This window comes from Ranitomeya imitator, chromosome 2 (assembly GCF_032444005.1).
Source record: "Ranitomeya imitator isolate aRanImi1 chromosome 2, aRanImi1.pri, whole genome shotgun sequence".
NCBI classification, from domain to species: Eukaryota; Metazoa; Chordata; class Amphibia; order Anura; family Dendrobatidae; genus Ranitomeya; species Ranitomeya imitator.
The window spans coordinates 294,043,259-294,061,444 of NC_091283.1; the positions used below are offsets into that span (position 1 = coordinate 294,043,259).

The 18,186-nt window shown below is 42.4% G+C and overlaps 1 protein-coding gene across 2 annotated transcripts in view; it reads left to right on the top strand.

Moving 5' to 3' along the window:
- Positions 1-14,651, top strand: part of LOC138663281 (zinc finger protein 585A-like) — a 56,010-nt gene extending 41,359 nt beyond the window's left edge. For both annotated transcript variants that reach the window (XM_069749456.1, XM_069749457.1), the window contains exon 7: positions 11,413-14,651. In XM_069749456.1, the coding sequence (XP_069605557.1) occupies positions 11,413-13,685 (2,273 nt within the window). In that variant the 3' untranslated portion in view covers positions 13,686-14,651. The remainder of the gene's footprint in view (positions 1-11,412) is intronic.
- Positions 14,652-18,186: the final 3,535 nt, after the last annotated feature.

An 18,186-nucleotide genomic window follows, 5' to 3' on the forward strand; every position in this document is an offset into this window, starting at 1 on the left:
GAGCAGTTTATACCTTGTGGGAATAAAAGGACTAGAAATAGGAAAAACCCAATGTGGCTAAACAAAGTAGTAAGACAGGCAATTAACAGTAAAAAGAAAGCATTTGCACTACTAAAGCAGGATGGCACCATTGAAGCTCTAAAAAACTATAGGGAGAAAAATACTTTAGCTAAAAAACTAATTAAAGCTGCCAAAAAGGAAACAGAGAAGCACATTGCTAAGGAGAGTAAAACTAATCCCAAACTGTTCTTCAACTATATCAATAGTAAAAGAATAAAAACTGAAAATGTAGGCCCCTTAAAAAATAGTGAGGAAAGAATGGTTGTAGATGACGAGGAAAAAGCTAACATATTAAACACCTTCTTCTCCACTGTATTCACGGTGGAAAATGAAATGCTAGGTGAAATCCCAAGAAACAATGAAAACCCTTTATTAAGGGTCACGAATCTAACCCAAGAAGAGGTGCGAAACCGGCTAAATAAGATTAAAATAGATAAATCTCCGGGTCCGGATGGCATACACCCACGAGTACTAAGAGAACTAAGTAATGTAATAGATATACCATTATTTCTTATTTTTAGGGACTCTATAGCGACGGGGTCTGTTCCGCAGGACTGGCGCATAGCAAATGTGGTGCCAATATTCAAAAAGGGCTCTAAAAGTGAACCTGGAAATTATAGGCCAGTAAGTAACCTCTATTGTTGGTAAAATATTTGAAGGGTTTCTGTTGTGAATTCTGTGGTCAAGCTCCCTCCTGTGGTTATGAGTGGTACTTCGGCTGGTTCTGTCTATGAGCTTCCTCTGGTGGATGTGAGTGGGGCTGCGGCTTCTGAGTTTCCTTCCTCAGGTGACGAGGTTAAGTCGTTAGGTGCTGCTCTATTTAACTCCACCTAGTGCTTTGATCCTGGCCTCCAGTCAATGTTCCAGTATTGGTCTTGCTTTCTCCTGGATCGTTCTTGTGGCCTGTCTGCCCTGCATAAGCTAAGTTTTGCTTGTGTTACTTTTGTTTGCTATATTTTCTGTCCAGCTTGCTATATTGGTTTTTCTTGCTTGCTGGAAGCTCTGAGACGCAGAGGGAGCACCTCCGTACCGTTAGTCGGTGCGGAGGGTCTTTTTGCCCCCTCTGCGTGGTTGTTTGTAGGTTTTTGTGCTGACCGCAAAGCTATCTTTCCTATCCTCGGTCTGTTCAGTAAGTCGGGCCTCACTTTGCTAAAATCTATTTCATCTCTGTGTTTGTATTTTCATCTTAACTCACAGTCATTATATGTGGGGGGCTGCCTTTGCCTTTGGGGAATTTCTCTGAGGCAAGGTAGGCTTATTTTTCTATCTTCAGGGCTAGCTAGTTTCTCAGGCTGTGCCGAGTTGCATAGGGAGCGTTAGGCGCAATCCACGGCTACCTCTAGTGTGGTATGATAGGATTAGGGATTGCGGTCAGCAGAGTTCCCACGTCTCAGAGCTCGTCCTATGTTAGTAACTATCAGGTCACTTTGTGTGCTCTTAACCACTAGGTCCATTGTGGTTCTGAATCACCTGTTCATAACAGTACTGGAGGCCCAAAGTACTAATGCTTCTCAATAGAGGGAAAAGAGAAGTTCTGAGACCATTTTTTTTTCTCTGTACTGTGTTTTGTCTTTCTTTTCCCCTAGACATTTGGGTGGTTCAGGACACAGGTGTAGTGATGGACATTAAAGGTCTCTCTTCTTGTATGGATCATCTCACTGCAAGAGTACAAAATATTCAAGACTTTGTGGTTCAGAATTCTATGTTAGAGCCAAGAATTCCTATTCCTGATTTGTTTTCTGGAGATAGAGCTAAGTTTCTGAGTTTTAAGAATAATTGTAAACTGTTTCTGGCTTTGAAACCCCGCTCCTCTGGTGACCCAGTTCAACAAGTTAAGATCATTATTTCTTTATTACGTGGCGACCCTCAAGACTGGGAATTTTCCCTTGCGCCAGGAGATCCTGCATTATGTAATATTGATGCGTTTTTTCTGGCGCTCGGATTACTGTATGATGAACCTAATTCAGTGGATCAGGCAGAGAAAAAATTGCTGGCTCTGTCTCAGGGTCAGGATGAGGTAGAGATATATTGTCAGAAGTTTAGGAAGTGGTCTGTACTCACTCAATGGAATGAATGTGCGCTGGCAGCAATTTTCAGAAAAGGTCTCTCTGAAGCCCTTAAGGATGTCATGGTGGGATTTCCTATGCCTGCTGGTCTGAATGAGTCTATGTCTTTGGCCATTCAGATCGGTCGACGCTTGCGTGAGCGTAAAACTGCACCATTTGGCGGTATTATCTGAGCATGGACCTGAGCCTATGCAGTGCGATAGGACTTTGACCAGAGCTGAACGGCAAGAACACAGACGTCAGAATGGGCTGTGTTTTTACAGTGGTGATTCCACTCATGCTATCTCCGATTGTCCTAAGCGCACTAAGCGGTTCGCTAGGTCTGCCACCATTGGTATGGTACAGTCGAAATTTCTTTTGTCCGTTACTTTGATCTGCTCTTTGTCATCCTATTCTGTCATGGCATTTGTGGATTCAGGCGCTGCCCTGAATTTGATGGACTTGGAGTATGCTAAGCGTTGTGGGTTTTTCTTGGAGCCCTTGCAGTATCCTATTCCATTGAGAGGAATTGATGCTACGCCTTTGGCCAAGAATAAGCCTCAGTACTGGACCCAGCTGACCATGTGCATGGCTCCTGCGCATCAGGAGGATATTCGCTTTTGGTGTTGCATAATCTGCATGATGTGGTCGTGTTGGGGTTGCCATGGCTACAAGTCCATAACCCAGTATTGGATTGGAAATCAATGTCTGTATCCAGCTGGGGTTGTCAGGGGGTACATGGTGATGTTCCTTTTCTGTCTATTTCATCATCCACCCCTTCTGAGGTCCCAGAGTTCTTGTCGGATTACCGGGATGTATTTGATGAGCCCAAGTCCAGTGCCCTACCTCCGCATAGGGATTGTGATTGTGCTATCGATTTGATTCCTGGTAGTAAGTTTCCTAAAGGTCGACTGTTTAATTTGTCTGTGCCTGAGCACGCCGCTATACGGAGTTACGTAAAAGAATCCTTGGAGAAGGGTCATATTCGCCCGTCGTCGTCGCCATTGGGAGCAGGGTTCTTTTTTGTGGCCAAGAAGGATGGTTCGCTGAGACCTTGTATTGATTACCGCCTTCTAAATAAAATCACGGTCAAATTTCAGTACCCCTTGCTGCTGCTGTCTGATTTGTTTGCTCGGATTAAGGGGGCTAGTTGGTTCACCAAGATAGATCTTCGTGGTGCGTATAATCTTGTGCGTATTAAACAGGGCGATGAATGGAAAACAGCATTTAATACGCCCGAGGGCCATTTTGAGTACCTGGTTATGCCATTCGGGCTTTCAAATGCTCCATCAGTGTTGCAGTCCTTTATGCATGACATCTTCCGAGAGTACCTGGATAAATTCCTGATTGTATACTTGGATGATATTTTGGTCTTCTCGGATGATTGGGAGTCTCACGTGAAGCAGGTCAGAATGGTGTTCCAGGTTCTGCGTGCGAATTCTTTGTTTGTGAAGGGGTCAAAGTGTCTCTTTGGTGTTCAGAAGGTTTCATTTTTGGGGTTCATTTTTTTCCCCTTCTGCTATCAAGATGGACCCTGTTAAAGTTCAGGCCATTTATAATTGGACTCAGCAGACATCTCTGAAGAGTCTGCAAAAGTTCCTGGGCTTTGCTAATTTTTATCGTCGCTTCATCAATAATTTTTCTAGTATTGCTAAACCGTTGACTGAGTTAACCAAGAAGGGTGCTGATGTGGTCAATTGGTCTTCTGCTGCTGTGGAAGCTTTTCAAGAGTTGAAGCATCGTTTTTCTTCTGCCCCTGTGTTGTGCCAACCAGATGTTTCGCTCCCGTTCCAGGTCGAGGTTGATGCTTCTGAGATTGGAGCAGGGGCTGTTTTGTCGCAAAGAAGTTCTGATGGCTCGGTGATGAAACCATGCGCCTTCTTTTCCAGGAAGTTTTCGCCTGCTGAGCGTAATTATGATGTTGGCAATCGAGAGTTGCTGGCCATGAAGTGGGCATTCGAGGAGTGGCGTCATTCGCTTGAAGGAGCTAAGCATCGCGTGGTGGTCTTGACTGATCACAAGAACTTGACTTATCTCGAGTCTGCCAAACGGTTGAATCCTAGACAGGCTCGTTGGTCGCTGTTTTTCTCCCATTTTGACCTTGTGGTTTCGTACCTTCCGGGCTCTAAAAATGTGAAGGCGGATGCCCTGTCTAGGAGTTTTGTGCCCGACTCTCCGGGTTTGTCTGAGCCGGCGGGTATTCTCAAAGAGGGGGTAATTTTGTCTGCCATCTCCCCTGATTTGCGGCGAGTGCTGCAAAAATTTCAGGCTAATAGACCTGACCGTTGCCCAGCGGAGAAACTGTTTGTCCCTGATAAATGGACGAGTAGAGTTATCTCTGAGGTTCATTGTTCGGTGTTGGCTGGTCATCCTGGAATCTTTGGTACCAGAGATTTGGTGGCTAGATCCTTTTGGTGGCCGTCTCTGTCGCCGGATGTGCGTTCGTTTGTGCAGTCCTGTGGGATTTGTGCTCGGGCTAAGCCCTGCTGTTCTCGTGCCAGTGGGTTGCTTTTGCCCTTGCCAGTCCCGAAGAGGCCCTGGACACATATCTCTATGGATTTTATTTCGGATCTCCCCGTCTCTCAAAAAATGTCGGTCATTTGGGTTGTTTGTGATCGCTTCTCTAAGATGGTCCATTTGGTACCCTTGTCTAAATTGCCTTCCTCCTCTGATTTGGTGCCATTGTTCTTCCAGCATGTGGTTCGTTTACATGGCATTCCGGAGAACATCGTTTCTGACAGAGGTTGCCAGTTTGTTTCGAGGTTTTGGCGAGCCTTTTGTGCTAGGATGGGCATTGATTTGTCTTTTTCCTCGGCTATCCATCCTCAGACAAATGGCCAGACTGAACGAACCAATCAGACCTTGGAAACATATCTGAGATGTTTTGTTTCTGCCGATCAGGATGATTGGGTGTCCTTTTTGCCTTTGGCTGAGTTCGCCCTTAATAATCGGGCCAGCTCGGCTACTTTGGTTTCGCCGTTTTTCTGCAATTCTGGTTTCCATCCTCGTTTCTCTTCAGGGCAGGTTGAGTCTTCTGACTGTCCTGGTGTGGATACTGTGGTGGATAGGTTGCAGCAGATTTGGACTCATGTGGTGGACAATTTGACATTGTCTTAGGAGAAGGCTCAACGTTTCGCTAACGGCAGGTGCTGTGTGGGTCCCCGACTTCATCTTGGGGATTTGGTTTGGTTGTCATCTCGTTAGATTCCAATGAAAGTTTCCTCTCCTAAGTTTAAGCCTCGTTTCATTGGTCCGTATAGGATTTCTGAGGTTCTTAATCCTGTGTCTTTTCGTTTGACCCTTCCAGCTTCTTTTTCCATCCATAACGTATTCCATAGGTCATTGTTGCGGAGATACGTGGCACCTGTGGTTCCATCCGTTGATCCTCCTGCCCCGGTTTTGGTTGAGGGGGAGTTGGAGTATATAGTGGAGAAGATTTTGGATTCTCGTATTTCGAGACGGAAACTCCAGTACCTGGTTAAGTGGAAGGGTTATGGTCAGGAAGATAATTCGGGTCTTTGCCTCTGATGTTCATGCTGCCGATCTGGTTCGTGCCTTTCATTTGGCTCATCCTGGTCGGCCTGGGGGCTCTGGTGAGGGTTCGGTGACCCCTCCTCAAGGGGGGGTACTGTTGTGAATTCTGTGGTCAAGCTCCCTCCTGTGGTCATGAGTGGTACTTCGGCTGGTTCTGTCTATGAGCTTCCTCTGGTGGATGTGAGTGGGGCTGCGGCTTCTGAGTTTCCTTCCTCAGGTGACGAGGTTAAGTCGTTAGGTGCTGCTCTATTTAACTCCACCTAGTTCTTTGATCCTGGCCTCCAGTCAATGTTCCAGTATTGGTCTTGCTTTCTCCTGGATCGTTCTTGTGGCCTGTCTGCCCTGCATAAGCTAAGTTTTGCTTGTGTTACTTTTGTTTGCTATATTTTCTGTCCAGCTTGCTATATTGGTTTTTCTTGCTTGCTGGAAGCTCTGAGACGCAGAGGGAGCACCTCCGTACCGTTAGTCGGTGCGGAGGGTCTTTTTGCCCCCTCTGCGTGGTTGTTTGTAGGTTTTTGTGCTGACCGCAAAGCTATCTTTCCTATCCTCGGTCTGTTGAGTAAGTCGGGCCTCACTTTGCTAAAATCTATTTCATCTCTGTGTTTGTATTTTCATCTTAACTCACAGTCATTATATGTGGGGGGCTGCCTTTTCCTTTGGGGAATTTCTCTGAGGCAAGGTAGGCTTATTTTTCTATCTTCAGGGCTAGCTAGTTTCTCAGGCTGTGCCGAGTTGCATAGGGAGCGTTAGGCGCAATCCACGGCTACCTCTAGTGTGGTATGATAGGATTAGGGATTGCGGTCAGCAGAGTTCCCACGTCTCAGAGCTCGTCCTATGTTAGTAACTATCAGGTCACTTTGTGTGCTCTTAACCACTAGGTCCATTGTGGTTCTGAATCACCTGTTCATAACAGGTTTCTGAGGGATGTTATTCTGGATTATCTCAATGAGAATAACTGTTTAACTCCATATCAGCATGGGCTTATGAGAAATCGCTCCTGTCAAACCAATCTAATCAGTTTTTGTGAAGAGGTAAGCTATAGGCTGGACCACGGTGAGTCATTGGACGTGGTATATCTTGATTTTTCCAAAGCGTTTGATACCGTACACAAAATGAGAATGCTTGGTCTGGGGGAAAATGTGTGTAAATGGGTTAGTAACTGGCTTAGTGATAGAAAGCAGAGGGTGGTTATAAATGGTATAGTCTCTAACTGGGTCGCTGTGATCAGTGGGGTACCGCAGGGGTCGGTATTGGGACCTGTTCTCTTCAACATATTCATTAATGATCTAGTAGAAGGTTTACACAGTAAAATATCGATATTTGCAGATGATACAAAACTATGTAAAGCAGTTAATACAAGAGAAGATAGTATTCTGCTATAGATGGATCTGGATAAGTTGGAAACTTGGGCTGAAAGGTGGCAGATGAGGTTTAACAATGATAAATGTAAGGTTATACACATGGGAAGAAGGAATCAATATCACCATTACACACTGAACGGGAAACCACTGGGTAAATCTGACAGGGAGAAGGACTTGGGGATCCTAGTTAATGATAAACTTACCTGGAGCAGCCAGTGCCAGGCAGCAGCTGCCAAGGCAAACAGGATCATGGGGTGCATTAAAAGAGGTCTGGATACACATGATGAGAGCATTATACTGCCTCTGTACAAATCCCTAGTTAGACCGCACATGGAGTACTGTGTCCAGTTTTGGGCACCGGTGCTCAGGAAGGATATAATGGAACTAGAGAGAGTACAAAGGAGGGCAACAAAATTAATTAAGGGGATGGGAGAACTACAATACCCAGATAGATTAGCGAAATTAGGATTATTTAGTCTAGAAAAAAGACGACTGAGGGGCGATCTAATAACCATGTATAAGTATATAAGGGGACAATACAAATATCTCGCTGAGGATCTGTTTATACCAAGGAAGGTGACGGGCACAAGGGGGCATTCTTTGCGTCTGGAGGAGAGAAGGTTTTTCCACCAACATAGAAGAGGATTCTTTACTGTTAGGGCAGTGAGAATCTGGAATTGCTTGCCTGAGGAGGTGGTGATGGCGAACTCAGTCGAGAGGTTCAAGAGAGGCCTGTATGTCTTCCTGGAGCAGAACAATATTGTATCATACAATTTTTAGGTTCTGTAGAAGGACGTAGATCTGGGGATTTATTATGATGGAATATAGGCTGAACTGGATGGACAAATGTCTTTTTTCGGCCTTACTAACTATGTTACTATGTGTTGGCATGGCTCGAGCCCTGGTTTCATGGATTCACTCCATGTCATAAAATACATTATGATTTCAATCCTAAATACCATATATACTCGAGTATAAGCCGAGAATTTAAACCAATTTTTTTAGGCTGAAATTGCCCCTCTCGGCTTATACTCGAGTCATACCCAGGGGTCGGCAGGGGAGGTGGAGTGGCAGCTGTCTAAGCATACTCACCTGCTCCTGGCACGGTGTCCCTGGTCGCCCCGGCTCCGGCAGCTTCTTCCTGTAGTGAGCGGTCACATGGTACCGCTCATTACAGTAATGAATATGGACCCGACTCCACTCCCATAGGGGTGGAGCCGCATATTCATTACTGTAATGAGCAGTACCATGTGACCGCTCACTACAGGAAGAAGCTGCCGGCGCCGGGGAATAGACGTGCAGGGACGGCGCCAGGAGCAGGTGAGTATAAGCAGTGCGCGATATTCACCTGCTCCCTGTTCCACCGTAGCCAGCTGCCGCTACGTTCCCTGTCCACTGCACTGATGCTCAGGTCAGAGGGCGCGGTGACGCGATTAGTGCGCGCTGTCTTCTGCCTGAGCAGTCAGTGCAGTGGGCGGGGAACATAGCGGCGGCTGGCAGCGGTGGAACGCGGAGCAGGTGAATATAGTAAGTGCCGGGGGCCTGAGCGACTAGAGGTGAGTATGTAATTATTATTTTTTTTATAGCAGCAACAGCATATGGGGCAAATGACTGTATGGAGCATCTTATGGAACCATAATCAGCATTTATGGACCATTACATGGGGCAAATGACTGTATGGAGCATCTTATGGGGCCGTAATCATCATTTATGGAGCATTATATGGGGCAAATGAGTGTATGGAGCATCTTATAGGGCCATAATCAGCATTTGTGGAGCATTATATGGGGCAAATGTGCAAATGTCTGTATGGAGCATCTTATGGGGCCATAATCAGCATTGGTGCAGCATTATATGGGGCGTATTTTGTATGGAGCATCTTATGGGGCCATGATCAGCATTGGTGCAGCATTATATGGGGCGTATTTTGTATGGAGCATCTTATGGGGCCATAATCAGCATTGGTGCAGCATTATATGGGGAGTATTTTGTATGGAGCATCTTATGGGGCCCATCATGAACTGTATGGAGCATTATATGGGGCTCCTGATTCAATATGGATATTCAAAAACACTTAACCTACTGATGTCTCAATTAATTTTTCTTTTATTGGTATCTATTTTTATTTTTGACATTTACCGGTAGCTGCTGCATTTTCCACCCTAGCCTTATACTCGAGTCATTAAGTTTTCCCAGTTTTTTGTGACAAAATTAGGGGTCTCGGCTTATACTCGGGTTGGCTTATACTCGATTATATACGTTAATTTGGATTGTGCAGTAATCTCTCCTGAAATGGGGCGCTAATACTTTCTCTACTCTTCTGGTCAGGACTCATAGTAGCTCCAGTAGTCCACCATAAATGAGTGCAACTCCGGTTTAGTGTTGGAGTTCTCCCCTCATACATATGTTGTTGTTGAGGATGTAACTTTTTTTTTTGATACGTGTTCATTCTGCATGATAGTTTGAATGTGGTGGGATCGGCCTGCCTCTCTTATCTGAGTCTGTAGCTCCCTGGTAGTGTTTAGAAAAAGGTTTCAGTTACCAAATGCCTAAGATCTAAATTTAAGATCCCTCAACTCTGCACTATTATAAAAAGTTCTAAATTCTTAAATTTCTAATATTGACATTTATCTGACAGAAAATATTGGTCCTCACAATAGTTTATATTGCTTAGAGCCACCGAGTCCCATACTCCAATTACTCCAGAGAAGTTTCACCACTACTCATTTTTTTTTTTCTGGGGATGATTGTTCAGCTTGATCATTTCAGTAGATGTTATTGTCTATAGTCACAGTTTTGCCCATTACCCTTTAACTTCTTTAACCCCTCTACATGGATTTTGACATACACAGAGACCCCTAGGCTTGAAGCACAGTGTTACCTACTGTTCTGTGGAGTAAGATAGGAAGAAGAATAGACAGATAACTGTGTCAGAACCAAGAGGAGTAGTTAGTAAACAGGCCGGGGTCACAACAGGAAACAAATACACAAGCCGGGAGCTGAGCACAGAGGACCGACCTAGAGGAGATCAAGGCTGTATCTGGCAGATTCCGGCAATATGCTTCAAGCTTTAGTAAGGTGGGGTGCTTTCGATGTCCAATTCTGATTGCCCAAGGTGTTCTCAATCTCAGACAGACATATTGCATATGCTTTGGCATTGTCCCACATTTTCTCCTATTGGACTGTAGTGTTGACCTTCATTGGAGTGGTGTATGGGTACGTTATCCCTAGGGATCCGTTGATATGTATATTAAGGTATGTGGAGGAAATATTAACTGACAATACGACTAAAATTGTAATTACAAGATTATTGTTTGCTGCAAGGAAACTGATTGCAAAATATTGGGTTAGAAAGGAGTCTCCGTCCAGACGTGAATTCATTGCTCAAACGAACCACATAATTCAACTTGAGAAAAGTATTTACACCAGGAGAGACGAGCTGGATTTCTTCCATAAATTATGGCAGCCGTGATTGGATAAGATTAGTTATACCAGTATGTAGTATTATAGAGTACAACTTATGGTAAACTGGAACTCTGATATTGTCAACTATGGATGAATTATTGTTTGCTCCTGATATGGTCTCCATCGGGGGGTTAATTTACTGTAAAACATAAAATGAGTATGAACATGTGATCTGTTGTAAATCTTGTTATGGTTAATACAAATTTATCTGATTAAAAAGGTGTGGTGCTTTCCAATTGGCTAAAACAGGGAGCAGATTACTGCAGCTGACAGCACACATACCCATACGGCCAGACTGGATGGTACTACAGATGCCAGGCACCCTAATCTTAGTGGCTGGGAAGAGCCTGCACCGCCAAGAGCTTCTGGTTCCAACCCCACCTCTGTTACCAGCATCGCCTGCAGAATTAGTAAGCCGCGTCTGGTGTCCAAAGCAGACGTTGCAGGAGCAGATCCCAGAGGAGATGGGGCACACCATTTGCAGAATCCCTAATATGACAAAATTGCAGAAAACCAGATCAGATGAAATCCCTATAAAGTGACTCCATTTTGTAATTTATAACCCTGAATAAATTACTCTATGGGAATAGTGACTATTTTGACTGCACTGCAGTTTCCAGATATTAGCACGCGCTGTGGATGTTGGAAAGTGAAAATTGCAAATATCCCAAGTTATTACCCAACACATACTGCCCAGATTGTGCTCCAGTAGATACACATGCCGTAAAATAAGTGGTTTCTTCTCACTATAGTAATGCCAAAAGTAGGGATGCTTAATGTGGTTTTGAGCACAGTCTAGTAAACTGAAAACTGTCATTGTCTTGGTGAATAATTCAATAATTTTGCATAACTTGCCATTTTTACAGACCGTTTAAGTAGAAATGTTCAAAAATATAGAATTCAAGGCTATTGTATTCTAAAATAATAATTGGTTTTATTCTTGGCAGATGACCGTACCAGGAGATCAGCAGGACAGCTGACATCTTCAATGTTTAAATCAGATAATATTGAGATCCCACGGGATACAATTGAAGAGAATGCCATTACTCCAAATATACCATCATCCCTTCACAGCAAAGATCTGTCATCTGATCATTTGGAACAGGTCCTGTCTTCTGATTCATTACCTAGTACTAATGAAAATCAAAGTCACAAAATAAGCATTAAAAATCGAACTGCTCCTAAAGCAATGAAGACATTTTCATTTTCAGAATATGGAAATAGTTTTTCCCTAGAAAAGTCATTTCCCAAGCAACAAAAACTTCACAAAGCAGACAATAGATTTTCTTGTTCCAAGTGTGGGAGATGTTTTAGCCAGAAATCAGATTTTGTCAGTCACCAAAGAACACACACAGGAGAGAAGCCTTTTTCCTGTTCAGAATGTGGGAAATGTTTTATTCGAAAAGCGCATCTTGTTGCCCACCAAAGAACTCACACTGGAGAGAAGCCTTTTTCCTGTTCAGAATGTGGGAAATGTTTTCTAGATAAATCAGGTCTTATCAGACATCATAGATCTCACACAGGGGAGAAGCCTTTTTCCTGTTCAGAATGTGGGAAATGTTTTCTAGCTAAATCATTTCTTGTCAGACATCATAGATCTCACACAGGGGAGAAGCCTTTTTCCTGTTCAGAATGTGGGAAATGTTTTAACCACAAAGCAAATCTTGTTAGCCACCAGAAAACCCACACAGGGGAGAAGCCCTTTTCCTGTTCAGAATGTGGGAAATGTTTTCTAGCTAAATCATTTCTTGTCAGACATCATAGATCTCACACAGGGGAAAAGCCTTTTTCCTGTTCAGAATGTGGGAAATGTTTTAACCACAAAGCAAATTTTGTTAGACACCATAAAACCCACACAGGGGAGAAGCCTTTTTCCTGTTCAGAATGTGGGAAATGTTTTAACCACATAGCGAATCTTGTTAGCCACCAGAAAACCCATACAGGGGAGAAGCCTTTTTCCTGTTCAGAATGTGGGAAATGTTTTAACCACAAAGCAAATCTTGTTAGACACCATAAAACCCACACAGGGGAGAAGCCTTTTTCCTGTTCAGAATGTGGGAAATGTTTTAACCACATAGCGAATCTTGTTAGCCACCAGAAAACCCATACAGGGGAGAAGCCTTTTTCCTGTTCAGAATGTGGGAAATGTTTTAACCACATAGCGAATCTTGTTAGCCACCAGAAAACCCACACAGGGGAGAAGCCATTTTCCTGTTCAGAATGTGGGAAATGTTTTACCAGGAAAGCGAATCTTGTTAGCCACCATAAAACCCACACAGGGGAGAAGCCTTTTTCCTGTTCTGAATGTGGGAAATGTTTTCACCAGAAATCGAATCTTGTTAGCCACCAGAAAACCCACACAGGGGAGAAGCCTTTTTCCTGTTCAGAATGTGGGAAATGTTTTAACCACATAGCGAATCTTGTTAGCCACCAGAAAACCCACACAGGGGAGAAGCCTTTTTCTTGTTCAGAATGTGGGAAATGTTTTAACAGGAAAGCGAATCTTGATAGCCACCAGAAAACCCACACAGGGGAGAAGCCTTTTTCCTGTTCAGAATGTGGGAAATGTTTTAACCAGAAATCGAGTCTTGTTAGCCACCAGAAAACCCACACAGGGGAGAAGCCTTTTTCCTGTTCAGAATGTGGGAAATGTTTTAACCAGAAAACGAGTCTTGTTAGCCACCAGAAAACGCACACAGGGGAGAAGCCTTTTTCCTGTTCAGAATGTGGGAAATGTTTTAACCAGAAATCGAATCTTGATAGCCACCAGAAAACCCACACAGGGGAGAAGCCTTTTTCCTGTTCAGAATGTGGGAAATGTTTTACCAGGAAAGCGAATCTTGTTAGCCACCATAAAACCCACACAGGGGAGAAGCCTTTTTCCTGTTCAGAATGTGGGAAATGTTTTAACCAGAAATCGAATCTTGTTAGCCACCATAAAACCCACACAGGGGAGAAGCCTTTTTCCTGTTCAGAATGTGGGAAATGTTTTAACCACATAGCGAATCTTGTTAGCCACCAGAAAACCCACACAGGAGAGAAGCCGTTTTCATGTTCAGAATGTGGGAAATGTTTTCACAGGAAAGCGAATCTTGTTTGCCACCATAAAACCCACACAGGGGAGAAGCCTTTTTCATTTTCAGAATGTGGGAAATGTTTTGTGACGAAACCATCTCTTTCTAGCCACCAAAGAATTCACACAGGGGAGAAGCTTTTTTAAGTTCTTAATTATTTTTACATAGTCACATACAAGTGCTTCTAACTAAATTAGAATATTATCAAAAAATTAATTTATTTCAGTTCTTCAATGCAAAAAATGAAACTCTTATATTAGAGTCATTACAGAGTGATCTATCTCAAGCGTTTATTTCTGTTGATGACTATATCCTACAGCCAATGAAAACCCAAATGTCATTATGTCAGTAAATTAGAATAAAAACACCTGCAGTGGCTTCTTAAACGTTTAAAAAAGGTCCCTTAGTCTGTTTCAGTAGGCTCCACAATCATCAGGAAGACTGCTGACTGGACAGATGTCTAGAAGGCAGTCATTGACACACTCCAGAAGGAGGGTAAGCCACTGTAAAATATTAGTATTTCAGTAATAAAAAAATATATAGATTACTTAACATATGCAGGTTCTAACTAGCAAATAGATACTCTGTATATTGAGGGACTGAGTTATTCTGACGATTTTGGCCGATACGTCTGTTCTCTGTTTGTCAGAACTATAGGGCTTTTGTCAGAACTGTCAATATATGGCTATTTGGAGATAGTAAATGGTTCTTAAAGGTCACAGGCTATATGCTTAAGCATTTCAAAATGAGGTAATGTACAAAAAACTAATATTTATTTTCCGCAAGTTGCTAGTGTTGTTCTAATACGGTAGAGGCTATGAACATAGCGGCAGATCATCTTATGTTGTTATGAGACAGGAAAAATAGAAACCATGGTAAGTCTATGGGTCAAAATAGTATATAAGCTTAACTCTTGTTCAGGAGATCTCTCATACTTTAAAAATCTCCAAACCGGACCACATCAACTTCAAGACCATATGTAAGAACCACTGAATGCTTGTTTTCTCTTTTATAATCTAATACTTATTTTTGGGTGCTATGAACTTACTTTTCTTCATTTTTGTAATCACTTTTTGAATAAACATTAAATAAGATTTGTTTTATCCACACAATTCAATATTGCATTCCTTTCTATCCTCACCGTGCTCTTACTTAAAAAAAAAGTAAGAAATTGTTATTTTTTTTAAACATTTTGGGGAGCCCAGTAAAAAATCTGATTTTGTGCTATTTTGGGTGGATTCCTTTCGATTGCACACATTGGGAGGAGAGCTCTGCTAAACACCTATTGTTCAAGGTGCAGGAATTCCACTATTTCACGTCACAAGGATCAGACAGAGCCTACAGAGGAGTGAAGATTTGTGTCTCCAACCATAAAGAGCTACATGTGTCCCATCCAGGCGGAGGTCTGAGGAGTCAGTAAAGATACGGAGGACCATCCATTGACGGTTGGATCAATCCACTTGAGGAAAAGACTATCCATAGGTGAGAAAATGGATTTTATTCATGATTAGTCTAAGAAAAGTAATATAGAGTTTAAAGGGACACTGTCACCTGAATTTGGAGGGAACAATCTTCAGCCATGTAGGCAGGGTTTTTGTGTTTTTGATTCACCCTTTCCTTACCCGCTGGCTGCATGCTGGCTGCAATATTGGATTGAAGTTCATTCTCTGTCCTCCATAGTACATGCCTGCACAAAGCAATCTTGCCTTGCACAGGCGTGTACTATGGAGGACAGAGAATGAACTTCAATCCAATAGTGCAGCCAGCATGCAGCCAGCGGGTAAGGAAAGGGTGAATCAAACACCCAAAAACCCCGCCTCCATGGCTGAAGATTGTTCCCTCCAAATTCAGGTGACAGTGTCCCTTTAAGTTTGTTCATAGCCATGCAGATTCACAATTATGGTCTAGTTTGTATAGCCAATGTGAAGCAGAGAATCTTAAAATTGATAAGAGGTTTTTCTCAGTAAAACAAGTTACAGAGAAAGCTTCAAAATGGAATGCACATGGTCCGAGTGTACAATAATTTAGTTTTTGAGAAAACTGAAACACAAATACATAAAGCATGTACTATCACACAAGAGATTGGTCATACTGACACACAAGGTATCACACAAGAGTCTGACGGGGATTACTTCGATTGTCCAAATTGATATTGTCAGAACATAATGAACAATTGGAAGATCAAATTGATACTTGAACAGAATTATTGTCCAAATTGCACCAAGATATGAAAAAGGTTTCTGTTGTTACAAGATCAAACAAACAGGAAGACAATGCCGCCACATCATTGGTACCAGACACACAGGATCCAGATGTTTCAGTAGATTTACAGGCAGATGAACTACAACAGAAAAAATTCCATGACAGAGCAGCACAAATTAATGTGAAAATACACGATCAGTTGATGAAAATTGTAAAAGACGTTCCAAACCTCAATGACAAGATGGATGCCTTATATAATGCGGACATTATTGAATCAAACACAGATAAATTCAATCTTAATGATGAACAAAAAACAAAATATTAAAAGTATGGTTACCCTCACATATGGGAAACAGATTACAGACCACACCCAGACTAAATAATAATGAATTGACACATAGCACAAAAGAAGACAAACTAAGACAATACTGTTTACGACCGGCGAAACCACTCCTACAATTGATGTTCTGGAAAATGTACGAACTAATATTAATGATGACCTTTTTGCATGTTTGTTAAAATTTGAACAGGCCTTTAGGATGGTGATGGATCTTAGGCCTCATCCGGAGCCAACATCCATGATCAGATTCTTTGTAAAAAAGTTCAAATATTTAGATCCTGCCTCAGAGCAATTGGCTAGTGCTCAGCCATCATTGCAAGAAGCAACAGATTTTATTGACTAAAATAGCTGTAGTTCATGAGAAAGAAGTCAGCTGAAACCTAGACCCACAGTAACATCCAAGAACAGAGATTACATTGATCATAGAGGTAAAAATACTACACAAAGGAACAATATCCATTGTTATTTTTGTGGTATACCTGGACACCTAAAATGGCAGTGCAGAAAATTCTTGAGAGCAGAATCAGAGACAGGTACACAAGGAACAGGTAAGCTTGGAATGGAAAACGGACTCATGCCAAAATCATCCACCAAACCTTCTGCACCTCCATTACAGTCTTCTGCACCCACTCACACTGACAACAGACAATTATCAGACAGATCAGAGAGATGACCGTGAAGGAGACAGAGTCCAGGGACAGAATTCCAAGTGCTTTTAAAAAGGACATTGGTCTTCTCCCATCTCCTACATCTTCTAACAATCACAGACTACTCCTACACCCCATCCATTGGAATTTGTGACTCGTTACATTGGATGACTCTGGAAGACCGTTTACTGTATCAAAGGAAATTTAGCAGGACAGAATGTTGTATTTCTTATTGATACAGGAGCTCAATTAAGTGTTACAAATCTTGATTTGAAGCTACATCCAGATTCACCAGTTTGTATAATTGTTGGTTTTAGTGGAAAGGTGGAACCAAAGCAACCTTGGTTACCAATGTGACGTTGGAAATACCTAGTTCTTTCAAAACAGGAATTGACATTTGGTATTGTCGTGATTCTGAAAATATACTTGGCACAGATTTTGTGCAGAAATTCGGATGGGTAGTCGATCTAGGAAATCAAGTGATCTGGAAACATTCTAATGATTGTAAACATTAAGTCATTGACCCTAGTGATTATAGCCATGTTGGAAGTATTTGCTTAAATGATGTTGTGTCAACAGATCATTTGTGGCCTGAAACTGGTGGTTATGAGGTATTGACAGAAATTGTACAGCTTTTTCCTTTTCTTTGGGCTCTGTTCAGGAATGAGGTTGGTACAATGAAGGATGTTGTTGTAAATGTGGAAGGGCGAGATTCTCCACCACAGCGTCAGTATAAATTGCCTTCAGTATCAATTGATTCTATGTCAAAGATCATACAGGAATTGTTAGATCAAGGTGTAATCCGAAAGTAAGTAGCAATCCTTTGTGGTGTGTCTTAAAATCTGATGGTCCTTATCAAATGATATTGGATTTGCGGATGTTTACCAAACATACTCCCAATGTAGCACCCATTGTTGCAGATACTCATGACATGATGGCAAGGTTGAATGCAGAGGCAAAATACTTCTCTGTACTGGACATCAGTAATGTTTTTTCAGTATACCTCTGAAAAGAGTTGTCAGTACAAGTTTGCATTTACTTTCTTGGATGAGCAGTATCTGTTTTGCAGGTTCCCTCAAGGAGCACATTTGTCGCCTAGTGTTTCCATCAGGCGTTGGAAAAGGTATTATCTAGATTTTCTAGGCCAGATTGTATTTTGCAATATATTGATGATATTCTGCTGTCTACTGATGATAAAGAATCGCGTGTTTCTCTTCTGACAGAATTGTTTGAGCTGCTGCATGATGCATGGTTGAAATTGAACACCAAAAAGGTCAAATTGATGCAGACCAAGGTCAGGTTTTTAGGAGTGTTGTTGAGTCCAGGAAAGAGACAGCTACTGCAGGAAAGAATAGAGGCAATTGCTTCTCTACCAATTCCAACAGCACAGAAGGCATTGTGACATTTCTTGGGTCTTAGGATTAGTACTATTCAAGGGACTTCATTGACAATTTTGCA